At 43.3% G+C, this 14,088-nt stretch overlaps 1 protein-coding gene across 12 annotated transcripts in view; it reads right to left on the bottom strand.

The window, feature by feature from the left end:
* Window positions 1-14,088, bottom strand: part of DST (dystonin) — an 883,569-nt gene that overhangs the window by 494,715 nt on the left and 374,766 nt on the right. For all 12 annotated transcript variants that reach the window (XM_033936420.1, XM_033936427.1, XM_033936422.1 and 9 more), the window contains 5 exons: window positions 6,715-7,177; window positions 6,503-6,631; window positions 3,115-3,192; window positions 2,845-3,006; window positions 2,185-2,289 (listed from right to left, as the gene is read on the bottom strand). In XM_033936420.1, the coding sequence (XP_033792311.1) occupies window positions 2,185-2,289; window positions 2,845-3,006; window positions 3,115-3,192; window positions 6,503-6,631; window positions 6,715-7,177 (937 nt within the window). The remainder of the gene's footprint in view (window positions 1-2,184; window positions 2,290-2,844; window positions 3,007-3,114; window positions 3,193-6,502; window positions 6,632-6,714; window positions 7,178-14,088) is intronic.

Below are 14,088 nucleotides of genomic sequence, written 5' to 3'. Positions count from 1 at the left end.
TCTCTTTCCCCCATTTCTATGGTGATCAGCATTTTTCTCTTACCTTTCTCCTGTGACCAATGCTGTGAGAAGGAGGAACAGAATTCATCACTCAGTGGTATCCCTGTTTTCCCCCTCTCCTGTGGATGTCCAGCATTTTTCCCCTGATCATTCTCCAGTGGTTGACGCCATGGGAAGAATGAGCAGATTCTCTCATTCAGTGGTGTTCCTGGATCACCAATTCATGGCAGTATGGTTAACTCTCCCAGCTAAAACTGACAACATCTTGACTGGCCAATGTGGAAGCCTTGAGCATCTGAATATGCTCAAGGCCTGCTGGCTCCCTCCCCTTAACATCCTATTTCAGAGAGGACAGAAGCTGGAAGGCCTTGAGCATACACAGATGCTCAAGACCTCTGCACCAGCCAACCGCGATGCTGTCTGGCCAATTGGGAGAGTTACCATCCACAACAACACTGAATGAGGGACTCTGCTCCTCCTTCCCACAGTGTCAGCCGCAGGAGGAAGGTAAACAGAAAAAATGCTGACACCTTGGAGGCTCGGATATGAAGCTAGATACAGTTTGTGAACTTCTTGGGGGAGCAAAAATGACTTGACTTATACTCATAAAAGACTTATACACGATATTATAATGCTTAGGAGTTTCACCTGATACCACAATTATATTCAGAGTGCTTGCCCACAGATTGAGGCTCACTAGATCCAGATTGTAGATTTTGGTGGGCATCAAACATGGAGCAAAACTAAAGGAAGGGAAGAGTATCTAATCATATCAGGGCAGGGATTCCCAACCCAGTCAAGTTTTCAGCATTTCCACCATGAATATACATGAAACCGCATACAGTGGAGGCAGTGCATGCTTATGTCTCATGCATATTCACAATGGATATCCTGAAAATGAGTGTATCCTCTGGTCTGAGTACTGAGCCCCTGTAATTAGGATTTTACCCTCTTCTCTCCTGTTTTCACAGACAAAGGTGAGAAGGAAGGAGCAGGAAGAGAGGGACTGCAGGGGTTAAGTGATAGAAAGACAGACATATTGGGTAAGGGGTCCACTTAGTGAGGACAGGGGTATTGAGTGAAAGAGACAGACTTGGTGGGAAGGAGGGAACAGCAAGACGGGGAGCGAAGGGGATAAATGAAAGACAGACAGATTGGGTGAGGGTGAAGGGGGGATGAGGAAGGAACAGATTTGTGGGGCATGGGTAATGGTGACAGATGAGGCCAAGAGGTAATGCCTCAGCTACAACTGTCATGGGGATGATGGTAGGCTGACAGAATGCTTATGGAAAGTTGGGGCTGTCTGTTGGTTGCTGCCAGTGCTACGTACTGGCACATTAAAGGTCTGATTTACTAACCTCCTTTGTGTGAACACAGAATAGAAAGACAGTAAATCAGCCCTAATGAGCTGCTGGAGAGCTCAAAGGTAATACCTAACCCTATCCCTACCTCTAAACTTTGGTGGAGACAGTGGTGGAAAGGAGGGCGCAGCAGGAGAGGTCTCACCTGCTGGATCCTAAGTTTTTGTTCTGGCACCTGGATTCAACTAACGTTGTCAAAATCTGCCTTACATAATAATACCAATTATATAGCACAGCAAAATTTTGGTCAATGCAATACATAGATCCAGGGACCACAGCTGCACCCAAGGGCTCCTTTTACTAAGCTGCGGTTTTAGCATGCACTTAGCACACACTAGACATTAATGCCAGCATTGAGCTGACATTAGTTCTAGCCGTGTAGCGCGGGTTTAGCGCGTGCTAAAACCGCTATTGCAGCTTAGTAAAAGGAGCCCTAAGTCTTCACTTCCTGGTCACAAGCCTCTTTAGTCTGATATACTGTATAAATGTGGTAAGAATGGGTTAAAAATGACCTTCCTAAATCAGAGCTCTCAAATATACTTCTAGTAATAAAGCACAGGAGACTCTGGGGTCCTTTTATCAAGCTGCGGTAGGGGTTTGACGCGCGTAATACCGCGCATTGAACCGCCTGCCGTGCTAGCCGCTAACACCTGCATTGAGCAGGCGTTAGTTTTTTATCCGGCCGTGGGGGTTAGCGCATGATGAAATGTCCAACGCGCTAACCCCGCTAGCGCGGCTCGATAAAAGGAGCCCTCTGACCCTCAAGACATAAATTTATCAGCTAAAATCATGATTCTTGGGTGTAGAAGCACTTAGGGCCTACCTCAATAGTTAACCTAGCAGGGTGGTTATCAAGCAGAAGCTGGTCTGCCATGTCCTGTACCGCCTTCATCACATCTTCTTTTTGATCAAGCTCTCTCATCAACTCCTGTTCAGAAACAGAGAAACAATCATTTTTTTAGGGCAGTTGGTTTGGGGGGGGAGATCAATTTGAGTTCAGGCAATGTCTTCTGCTTTAGCTGTCAGGAGAGTTCCCAAACCCAGCCAGCAGAAGCCCTCCTCCAACCAAAGCCTACCGACACCATATTGGCACCTCCCAGAAACCCCCCACAAGTTTTTGTGAAACTACGCCTATGTGAGGGGGCTTCCCCCCACCCCAATGCATGCACAAAAACTGAATATGCGTGGCAGGTGGACCTGTCCTATGTGTGCTCAGTTTTGTGAAAACCAAGCATGGGCACGGGCGGGGGTGGGGGCCCAGGAAAAGTGCCCATGGAGGAGGGCTTCTGCCAGCATGACATGTGGCCCCTCCACCAGTTCAAGTATGCAGCATCAAGGGAGAAAACCCCACCCCGAGATATGCCTCTCCTCCAAAAATAAACCTTAGGTCTGATTATATTCCTGCTTTAGATCTAGAATTTTTCTTTTCACATATTATATGCACAGCCTCATTTCACGTTGAAACAATTTGAGTTCTGCTTACTGCATGATATTCTTTTTTACGAGATATGTTTGAATTCCTTTCGCTCCAGTCATAAGCCACCTCCTCCTCCTCCTTCTCATTCAACCAGATGAGCTCCCTGGTGGCGCGAGATACAAAATTGTGAAGGGTATCAAGATGCCTTTCACGATTTCTGGTGGAGTTCTATTTTGAAGAGAAAAAGAAATATATTCATACATATATTTTGATGTAACCTGCCAATTTATTACCAAGCTAATACAAAAGGCTGAAGATGCGTCCAAAGGATCTTACCAAAAGTTTTGCATATTGACTCTCTAGTTTACGTAATTTGTCTGAATAACTGAGTTTATGAACTCCAGTCATTTGGATCTGTACAAATAAAATGAAAATATGTTAATATTCACTGGTAACTATACATAACCCATTTTAGATGAGGTTCTTCCAACTAAACAATAGATCTAAGCTAATTACTTGGTTAATATGGGATCCTAAAAGCAACACAATTCTGTAGAACTCCTGGATCACAAAGATTTAAAATGCTCAATTTTGATTTTCATTTAATTTGTAATTATATTTTATTTCAAACCACAAAAGCTCAATGTGGATAACAATGTTAATGACCATCATATCCAGTAGTATGATCATTTAAATCAATGCAAATTACAAAATATAATAAAATCCTCATCCATAACCTATATCCTAAATCCTCTCTATTCAAAATCTTCTTAAATCTTGTAATTACATCCCTAATTGATCAACATTTATTTTCTCATGCTGACAAAAAACACACTTCATATTACTGTCAATCTCTCGTACTCTTTTGCCCAGGTGTTTTGCACACCTTTGAGCTTTTGCAGAGCTGAAACCAATGTGCTGTGCTTCAAAAGTATATTAGCACTGGCTCCTCTAGGGAAAAGTCACAGCAGATTTAGGGGGGGAATTCATGAAAGGGCGCTAAGTGCGCTAGTGCAGTGTTTCTCAACTTCTTCTAGCCAAGTACCCCCTAAGTCTAAACAACCGCCCCAGACCCCGACCCCATAATAATAACACTAATTGTAATGCAATTTCTTCCATTCATTTTTCATATACAAAAAATATAATGTTATTAACAATAGATAATGGTAACCATAAAATTAAACTACACAAAGCACACTATATGCAGATAAAATGTTAATTATCATTTATATTCTGGGGGGTTTTCAAAGAGGTAAAGGCAAATAACTTTAAAATATGCAATGTCACCTCAGTAACAGCTACAGAAAAATTGACAAATATAGTGCAAAATATAGACAGCAGAGGGCATAGGATGAAGCTAAGAGGTGATGGGCTCCGGAGTAATCTGAGCAAATATTTTTTTACAGAAAGGGTGGTAGATGTGTGGAACAGTCTCCCAGAAGAGGTGGTGGAAATAGAGACTATGTCGGAATTCAAGAGGGCCTGGGATAGGCACGTGAGATCTTTCAAGAGAGAGAAAGAGATAATGATTACTGCAGATGGGCAGACTAGATGGGCCATTTGGCCTTCATCTGTCATCATGTTTCTATGTTTTTTTTTATATAAATTCTCAAAACTAACACATTTCAATCACTAAATTGAAAATAAAGTCATTTTTCCTAACTTTGTTGTCTGGTGATTTTATTTTTCTAATCATCCTTTCTCTGATTACACTTGCTTCTGACTGTGCATCCATTGATTGTTGTTCACTCCTTCTTTTTCTGCCCTGCATCCATCTTTGACATTTTAACTTTTAACATTCAACTTTTTTCCATGTTTCTGCTTTCTTCTCAAAATCTACTTTTCCATGTCTTCCCTTCCCTTCCTATCTCTCTCCTCTCCCATGGTCTGGCATCTCTCTCTCCTTGCCTCCATATTTCCATAGTCTGCCGTCTTTCTCCTTCCCTCCCTCCTCCCAGTGGTCCGACATCTCTCTCCTTCCCTCCCCTTTTCCCTGGTCTGACATCTCTCTCCCCCCAACCCCTCGCAACTCTCATTCCTCTCTCCCCTGCCCCTCCCCCAATCCATGGCCAGGGTTCTCTGCCCTGTCCAGGCCCCAACCTTTTAATCTCCCTCCCAACCCCACAATTTCCACCCAGGCTTACTGAGGTACCTGGTGGTCCAGGGGCAGTCTTTGTGGCAGGAGCGCAGCCCTCTTGCTCCTGCCTCCTCACGGCTACCTTCTAAAATGACTGCTATGACCTCTTGTGGGAGCTCACGGTACTACAGGAAATGCTGCGAGCAGCTGTGAGAGGTCACAGCAGCTATTTTAGGCAGCAGCTATGAGGAGGCAGGAGTGAGAAGGTCACGCTCCTGCCACGAAGACCGCCGCTGGACCACTAGGTATCTCAGTAGGCCCGGGGGGGGAGATCATGAGTTAGGGAGGGAGTTAAAAGATCGGGGCCTCAAAAGCGATTGCATCAGGCAGCCTCGTAGCTTTTGCCAGAACAGCCGCCTCTGAAGCAAGAGGAAGTTGCACCATCAGAGGCAAGTGCTAGCAAAAGCCCTGGTGGAATCATAACGCTAGCGGCCTGGCAGCCTGGTGGAATCATAACACTAGTGACAGCTGCTAATCCGGGAGGGCTGGGGAGAAAAAACAATGGTGGCATATGCGACGGTAGGAGGAGGGTGGGAGACGTTCAGTGCTGCACCGCATACCCCTTGACAATGGTGTGCGTACCCTCTGGGGTATGCGTACCATGTGTTGAGAACCTCTGCATTAGTGCATTCAATCACATTAGTGCATGCAACCATGTTAGCATACGATAACTGCTAAAAAAAAACCCATAAGAATATAATGGGCGTCTTTCTTTACTGGTTAGCATGCACTAATATGGTTGTATGTGCTAACGCGTTTAGTGCCTTTTGATGAATTCTTTCCTTAATTTCAAATGTCTATTCCAGCTTTCTGGGCTGCAAGCCAAATCACAGCAGATTACAAAAATATTTTTTTACATAAATTACAATAGCTCACAAATGATCTAAAACTTTTTAAAACCCTGTTAAGCTAACTGCTTTCACCACATTCTCCAGAAACAAATTCCAGAGTTTACTTACACCATTCATCTTCCACTGAAAATTGAAAAAGAACATGGACAAAAGTTCAAAAAGCAAAACAGAAGCCAGTGATATGCCAAAAACAAAAATACTTGAAGCCCATACTATTCTGACAGTAAAAAGAATTAGAAATATAAGATTGGATTCAAACTGATACACTAGCAACAGTATTACAGTATGGTAAATAATTCCTGGAACCAGCACCTGTTCCAAAGGCCCGCCAAGCCTGTGGACTCTAGGGAGACAGGATTTATAGTATGTGGAGACATTCCAGACATCATGCTATAGTGATACCTACTAAGATTCCAAACAGAAGCAAGATTTCTGTCTAAGAGCCAAAGGACTATGGCTGGGATCTTTGGGTGAGGGGATAAAATGGTTGAAAAAAAAATCCCATGGAGCTTTGCAACTGAAGGCTCATTTAATCATACTTCCAGTTGAGCAAAGTCCAAAAAAGATATGACTTTCAAGTTTGAACCCATTCAATTTTTTTAATTCATTAAAAATAAAGAACAAATAGCTGTTAAAAGCCTTTTTATAAAAGCAAGTAAGCTTTGATAAGCATGATTATTTCCTTATGGTTAACAGAAAAATTGCACATCGAAAGAATAAGATATGTTTTTCATACCTCACTAATCATAGCTTCTTTAAGGCTAGATTCAAATTCTTCAACAGCTCTGTAGACATTTTTGTGATCTTCTAGATGACCTTCAACACTTGGCAGATCTGAACCCCATTCGGCATGATCAAGCTGCACCTTTGGAAAACAAAGAAAGATTGGTCCAAAACTCTCCCAGGACAGCAACGACAGGCCAGGAGATCTTAAGACTAAATGTTTACCTGCATTTCTTCCACCCAGCTCAGAAGATCTTGAACAAATTTGATATTGACTTCCTCTTCAGTCAAATTCTGATCGGCGATGGCTGACTTCATTAAGGGTTTCCGTATCTGCATAAGCTTGAGAGACTGCAGAGCACCTGGGGCTACTCCTGTCACATAGTTCTGGATTAAGCCTGGAGTGTAGCTTGACGTAAATCCTGGGGTGATGACGGAAGTCAGCCTTGGAATAAAACCATGCGACAGGCCTGTTGTTAAACTGGACGGAGTCAAGGAAGGTGTGAAACTTTGAGTCAGGGTTGAGTTTAAGGTAGGGTTCAAGTTCTGCTGAAATCCTGAGTTTAAGCTTTGCGTTATTCCTGATATCATAAGCTTTGTCTGCTCCGTTGACAGTGTGCGGCCTTTGCTGTACACGGCAGAGCATTCTGTCCTTAATGCCATTAGCTCATCACGAAGCTTTGCGACCCTGAAAAGGAATAATATGTAGAGAATATTCAGACTGTTTACTGGCAAGAGACTTGTGGCAACATGTTGCTATATATCACACTAATGTTAGAAGAACTTAACTACTAGCGATGAATATAAAATACCCATGTCTATTGCTTCTGCTGCTGTAAGAAGACAATCGTTAAAATGGTGTCAGGTCAAAAGCGCGCTGGGACAAAGGTGCGCGCAGACAATTGAGCGCAGCGCGGAGGCGCACGCCACTGAAAATTACTGTTTTTACGGCTCCGACCGGGGGGGGGGGCGTGGGGGGGAACTCCCCCAGTTTACTTAATAGAGATCGCGCCGCATTGTGGGGGCGTTGTGGGGGGTTGTAACTCTCCACATTTTACTGAAAGCTTCACTTTTTCCCTGTTTTTAGAGAAAAAGTTAAATTTACAGTAAAATGTGGAGGGTTACAACCCCCCAAACCCCCCACAACGCCGGCGTGATCTCTATTAAGTAAACTGGGGGGGCTCCCCAACAAAACCTCCCGTCGGAGCCCCTAAAAACTGTAATTTTCTTCGGCGCGCACCTCCGTCTTGCGCTCAGTTGTCGGCGCGCACCTTTCTCTTTCGCGGGGTTGTCGATGAACCGTTAAAACACATTTACTTATTGGTTCTTCATAAAAGAGGGAATATCATTTATGCAGCATATATGTCATAACACAGTATATTTAAGAAAATTAATTATAATTTTAAGGTTATGTGTTGCATGATATCAACAAATGTGAATGTTAACTATGTAAAGAGACATAAAAAGCACACAGCTCCATAACCCAACACGCAACATGGTGTAGCTGCAAACATTTGCTCAAAAGCACGTATAAATAGCCTTCTTGGTTCTTCAGCTTCAACCAGCAGATAACTTCCTGGTTAACAAAGGTACAATATACTGTACTCTAAACAGTATTCAGTGCATCACTCAATATGACAGGTCTCACTTCAGAAGACTGCTAGGACCAGGTGTTCTCAAGCCCAGGGCAATACCACACAAAATGCAACAGCTCTGCTTCCAGCTCCACCCTAAGTTTAAAAGACAATGCCTGGGGTAATGCCCTGGTGCAGTGCGCATCTCAAACTGTGTGCCTCCTGAGATTCCAAGTGCGCCGCGGCACACTGAGGAGGAAGAGAGGCACCTGCCAGCTGCCTTCCTTAAGCGGTACAGCACCAGCACTGCCCGATTCGCCAAAGGCCTACATGTTTCCCCCTTCTCTCTATCCTCCGGCTTCCCCCCTGGCCTCCCAGTATTACCTTTAAAGCTAATTACAGCAGCCTGCAGAGGATTGCCAGTAGGTAAAATGATTTTATTTTTCAATATAGTGATTGAAATGTGTCAGTTTTGAGAATTTATATCTGCTGTGTATATTGTGTGTATATGAAAAATGAATGGAAAAAATTGCATTACAATTAGTAAAGAGGATGGAATCTGTGGCAGAGCTTGGGTGAACCTATGAGGTCTGTGATTGGGGTACTCAGTTGATATTTGTTAGACTTAGGGGGTACTTAGCTTGAAGTAGTGGAGAAACACTGCTATAGGCAATCAGATGGTGCCAGTGCCTTTCCTTCTCTCCGGCCCTCATCCCGGCTGGCACCCCCTACTGGCATCTCAGGGCCCATCTGGAGGGCTTCTGCACATGAGCGGACGTCGATGTGATGATGTCATGCACATGCGTGATGCCATCACTGCGACATCCGCGCATTTCAGGGTGCCTCAAGCCATGGCCACTACCTTTAGTGTGCCCCGGCTCGGGAAAGTTTGAGAGACACTGCCCTGGTGGTTCCACCTAAGTTCAGACTTTCCTTCAGCAAAATTCCAAAAAAGCCATTTTTTTTCCTCAAACCATAAAAAGATTACTGTGGCCAGTTTAGAGGAGATTCACTTCTGTTCTTCTGGGGAGACCTACCCTTCCGTGTTCCTCTAAGTATCACAGATCAGAAGCAGCAGAATTTAGCCACGGTCACATTTTTCAAACTTTTTTTTTACTTTTCCAAGACATTAGAATTTTGACACAAAGAACTGCCATTAAACCAAGAGTTAGAACAAAACCACTGTAGCTTCCATTCAGTCTTCTTTTCCTGTCTCATGAAGATGATATACTTAGGGTATATGGCTCCAGACAAAGGAGGATGGATTGAGATATCCAGGTTTTACTTCCATTGTTTTCAATGAAAGTAAAACCCGGATGTCTCAAGCAAGGATGTTTCAAGCAAGGATGGATGTCTCAAGCAAGGATGTCTCAAGGGGATCAAAAAATTGAACATGTGATAAAGTTACCCTAAACCCCATTGCATGCACTGTGACTCATTTTTCTCAACATGCCTGTTAAAAGTTTTATCATAAAGGGTTTATCTAAAATTACAGAAATGACAGAGACATCATGACATTGGGTGGAGTGAGTGTGTGAATGACTAACCGATTTGCACTTTCAACTTTCAGTGAGCAAAGAAAGGTGCCTTTGATTGCTTACTGTTGTGAAATTTCCAGTGCTTGAGCTTCTGCTTCAAGCATTCTCGCCTGTTTGTAATCATTCTTCCAAGAGTAGCATTCTTCCAAGATCAAAATATGTAGGAGATTCGGATGGTGTTAATGCTTAAGATGGTTAAGATGGTTAATGCTTAAGATGGTTAAGATGTGGAATGCTTCGGTGGGCCATTTACGACTATCTGCCTCTTTTACAAAGGCACGCTAGTGACTGCCGCACGGCAACGGCTCTGAAGCCCTTTAAATCTCTATGGGTTTCGGGGGCCACTAGCGCGGCTTTGTAAAAGAGGCCATATTTAAGAAACAATTAAAAACTCAGCTGTTTGACACTGCATTTCTGTGATTTACTGACTGTCACTTGAAGAGAAGAAACTGAACTATGGAGTTTTTAAGATTTTAGTTTGTCTTATTTTATGCATGTTCTTACTGAAGTAAACTGTTTCGTTTTCTTAAATGGCATAGAAATGTTTTAAATAAATAAGCTCATACCTTTGTCAATAGCTCAAGACAAGTTATATTTAGGTACAGTTGATATCAGAGAATGACACAGGGACAAATTTTTCCCCGTCCCCGTGGGAACTCATTTTCCCATCCATTCCCCATGAGTTCTTTTCCTGTCCCTGCCCCATTCCTGCTACCTCTGTCCTCATCTGCACAAGCTTCAAACACTTTAAAATCATAAGTGTTCGAGGCTTGTGCGGTTAAGGCAGAGCTTACAGGAATGGGACAGGGACAGCGACAAAACTTGTGGAGATGGGACAGGGAAATTGAGTTCCTGCAGACATGAGGACAAATTTGTCCCCGTGCCATTCTCTAGTTGATATTTCTCAGTCTAAAAGGATGTTTTATACACTAGGCACCCGGAGTTCCACATCCCTTGCGTGCATAGATGCACAGAAAACCACTGCTTATGTGTGTAGCTGTGCTAAGTGCTTTCTATAGGGACGCTCATTAAGTGGTATGAAATTCAATGCTATAAGCTGGCACTTAAATTTGGGCTCCCCAAATATTATGGGGAATAAAACTAGACACGCTGCTGATATACAGCAATCTTACTTATTGTTATTCAACAGATTCATAAGTGAGTTTAGAAAGTGCTCAGAGAAATTCTAAAATCGAGATCGTTGTGTGGTTCAAGCCCACCGTAAGGTGTCTCTTATCTCAATCATAGCACTTTTAACTCTTGACAGTGTTAATGATTACAACTAAAAAATGGCTGCACTTATTTTGAATATGCTGCACAAAATAGTATCTTCTTAGTGCTCTCTCTGGGTTCTGATGCGTTTCACAAGAACTGCTGCTTCAGCGAACCCTTCAAAAAAACGTGAATTCTCACAATCAAAATTCAGCCGGTCTCTCAGCTGGCAAGATGTGGGAACCGTTTATAATACTGAGTCAGAACCTTCCTTTCTTCTCTTTTTCCTCTGGGCCAATAAGTAAGATTGCTGAATCTCCATTTTTTCAGGACTTAAATTTGGGCAGATTTATATAATACACTTCCCCCTCAATATTCGCGGGGTTTAGGGGCAGAGCCAGCCCACGAATAAGGAAAATCGTGAATAACTTTTAGGGCCAACTCTGACCTACCTCCGCCTCCCTCCTGCATTCCGGACCTCCCCGGACCTTGCCTGGTAGTCTAGCAGTGACGCAGGACAGGAGCGATCTTCCTACGCTCCTGCCACGTGCAGAGTTATCAACAAAAATGGCTGCCGTGAGTACTCGTTGTAGTCTCGTGGGACCACGGGAACTCACAGCAGTCAATTTTGTTGACGGCTCTGCACAGGGCAGGAGCGTAGGAAGATCGCTCCTGCTCCGCCTCACCACTAGACCACCAGGTAAGGTCTGGGGAGGTCCGGGACTCAGGAGGGAGGCAGGGGATGGATCAGAGGCAAAAACTATGAATAACCAAATTTGCGAATACTAAACCTGTGAATTCGGAGGGAGAAGTGTAGTGTTTACATGCTTTGTCCCTGTTTTTCAGGCAGTTTGTGCTGTTTTGTTTGTTTGCATTGGGGTTTCTTTTGTATTTATTTGATCCCTTTCTATTCTGGTGCTGGCGCCAATAATTGGAAGTTGCACATGCATAAGTGCTAGGCAATATTCTATAAACAATGGGTCCGATATTTAGCAGTATTTAGCCATCTGGAAACGGTTTCTGGCCAGCTAAATACCACTTAGACAGCTATCTGCCAATATTCAGTGGGAATCCAGAGACATCCCTCCGGCCATCTTTTTGGGGTATGGGGAGGCGGGGGCTCGGGAGGGGGGCTTATTAATGGAAAAGAGGGCACACAGAACATCTGTCCTATTTAAAAAAAAAAAAAAAAGCAGCTCTGACAGCAGTGACAGGAGGCTGCTTCCCCTGTCACTACTGTTAGGGCTTTGCTTTGTGTCAATCGCTCGCTGAGCGATTGAGTCGGAGGGTTTGCATTCAGATGATTTGGAGTAAATCATTTGCACCTCCGTGCAAATCATTTGCATGCAAACTTAATAGTGAAACAATCGTTGTTGGAAAATCGGCCAGAGAATCGGTGGAGAGTGTGGTGCAGTGGTTAAAGCTACAGCCTCAGCACCCTGAGGTTGTGGGTTCAATCCCACGCTGCTCCTTGTGACACTGGGCAAGTCACTTAATCCCCCCATTGCTCCAGGTACATTAGATAGATTGTGAGCCCGCCGGGACAGACAAGGAAAAATGCTTGAGTACCTGAATAAATTCATGTAAACCGTTCTGAGCTCCCCTGGGAGAAGGGTATAGAAAATTGAATAAATAAAAAAATAAAAATAAGAGTGATTGAGTCGCTACTGTTAGTGAATTTAGTCCTAAGACTTTGAGGATTTATTGTGATCAGTCCTTGGATATTAAATCTCAAATAGGGGTGGAGGTCAAGTCTTATTCCTTCAGTTGAGGTTAATTAAGCAGCTAAGATTGTTCATGCACTGATTTACCAGTTGGTTAGATTATTTAACTCTTTATATACCATACTGAGCAAAAATTGTCTAGCCAGATTACATTTGGTGCAAAATACAGCAGCTAAATTGGTCACTGGAAGAAAACAATTTGACCATGTAACACCTATTTTAGTTGATTTGTATTGGTTGCCTGTTATAGCATGAATTTCATTTAAAATTTTATGTTTAATGTACAAAGCCATCAACGGAGGGTCCCAAAATATTTGGAGGACAAATAGAGTAAATATGAGCTGGTCCATGAGTTGCGTTCTTCTCAGAAGAATTTCCTCCAATTGCCCTCTTTGGACAAAGTAAAATTGACTGGAACAAGAGAAAGAGCATTTAGTTATGCAGGACCGAATATGTGGAATAAGCTATCGAGTGAATTGCAACAATCTGAGAGTTATTTCAGTTTCCAGAAAATGTTAAAGACTTGGCAATTTAACGCTAATTTTCATTTGGGTTAGCGATATAATTGTGATCAGCCATTGTATCGGGCAATGGTGCGTCCGCTTCTGGAGTACTGCGTCCAATATTGGTCGCCATACCTTAAGAAGGCTATGGCGATACTCGAGAGGGTTCAGAGGAAAGCGACGCATCTGATAAAGGGGATGGAAAATCTTTCATACGCTGAGAGATTGGAGAAACTGGGTCTCTTTTCTCTGGAGAAGAGGAGACTTAGAGGGGATATGATAGAGACTTACAAGATCATGAAGGGCATAGAGAGAGTAGAGAGGGACAGATTCTTCAAACTTTCGAATAATAAAAGAACAAGAGGGCATTCGGAAAAGTTGAAAGGGGACAGATTCAAAACGAATGCCAGGAAGTTCTTCTTTACCCAACATGTGGTGGACACCTGGAATGCGCTTCCAGAGGACGTAATAGGGCAGAGTACGGTACTGGGTTTTAAGAAAGGATTGGACAATTTCCTGCTGGAAAAGGGATAGAGGGCTATAGATAGAGGATTACTGCACATGTCCTGGACCTGTTGGGCCGCCGCGTGAGCAGACTGCTGGGCACGATGGACCTCAGGTCTGACCCAGCAGAGGCATTGCTTATGTTCTTATGTTCTTAGGAAATTGGGACATTGGGGGGATTGCTGTATTATATATTGTTTTCAATTGTATTTTATATTGCATTTTTATATTGTGTAACTGTAATGAGTTATATCTATAATTGTTAACCACTTTAATATCCTAGGATTCTTAGCAGTATATCAAGTATTAAAATCAAATTACTAACGCCCCCCTCCCCCCTTTAATAAACCGCAATAGCGGTTATTAGCACAGGGAGTCGCACTGAATGTTCCACGCTGCTCCCGACGCTCATACAAACTCTATGAGCATCTGGAGCTGCGCGGAGCATTCAATGCGGCTCCCTGCGTTTTTATAAAAGGGGGAGTATATATCTGGGAAAAATCATAATAAGATGCAAGCAGTCACGTGCACATTTGCTGTCTTC

The sequence above is a fragment of the Geotrypetes seraphini genome, chromosome 3 (assembly GCF_902459505.1).
Source record: "Geotrypetes seraphini chromosome 3, aGeoSer1.1, whole genome shotgun sequence".
Taxonomy (NCBI): Eukaryota; Metazoa; Chordata; class Amphibia; order Gymnophiona; family Dermophiidae; genus Geotrypetes; species Geotrypetes seraphini.
The sequence above is the reverse complement of the archived record's forward strand: the minus strand, read 5'-3'. Positions and strand labels throughout refer to the sequence as shown.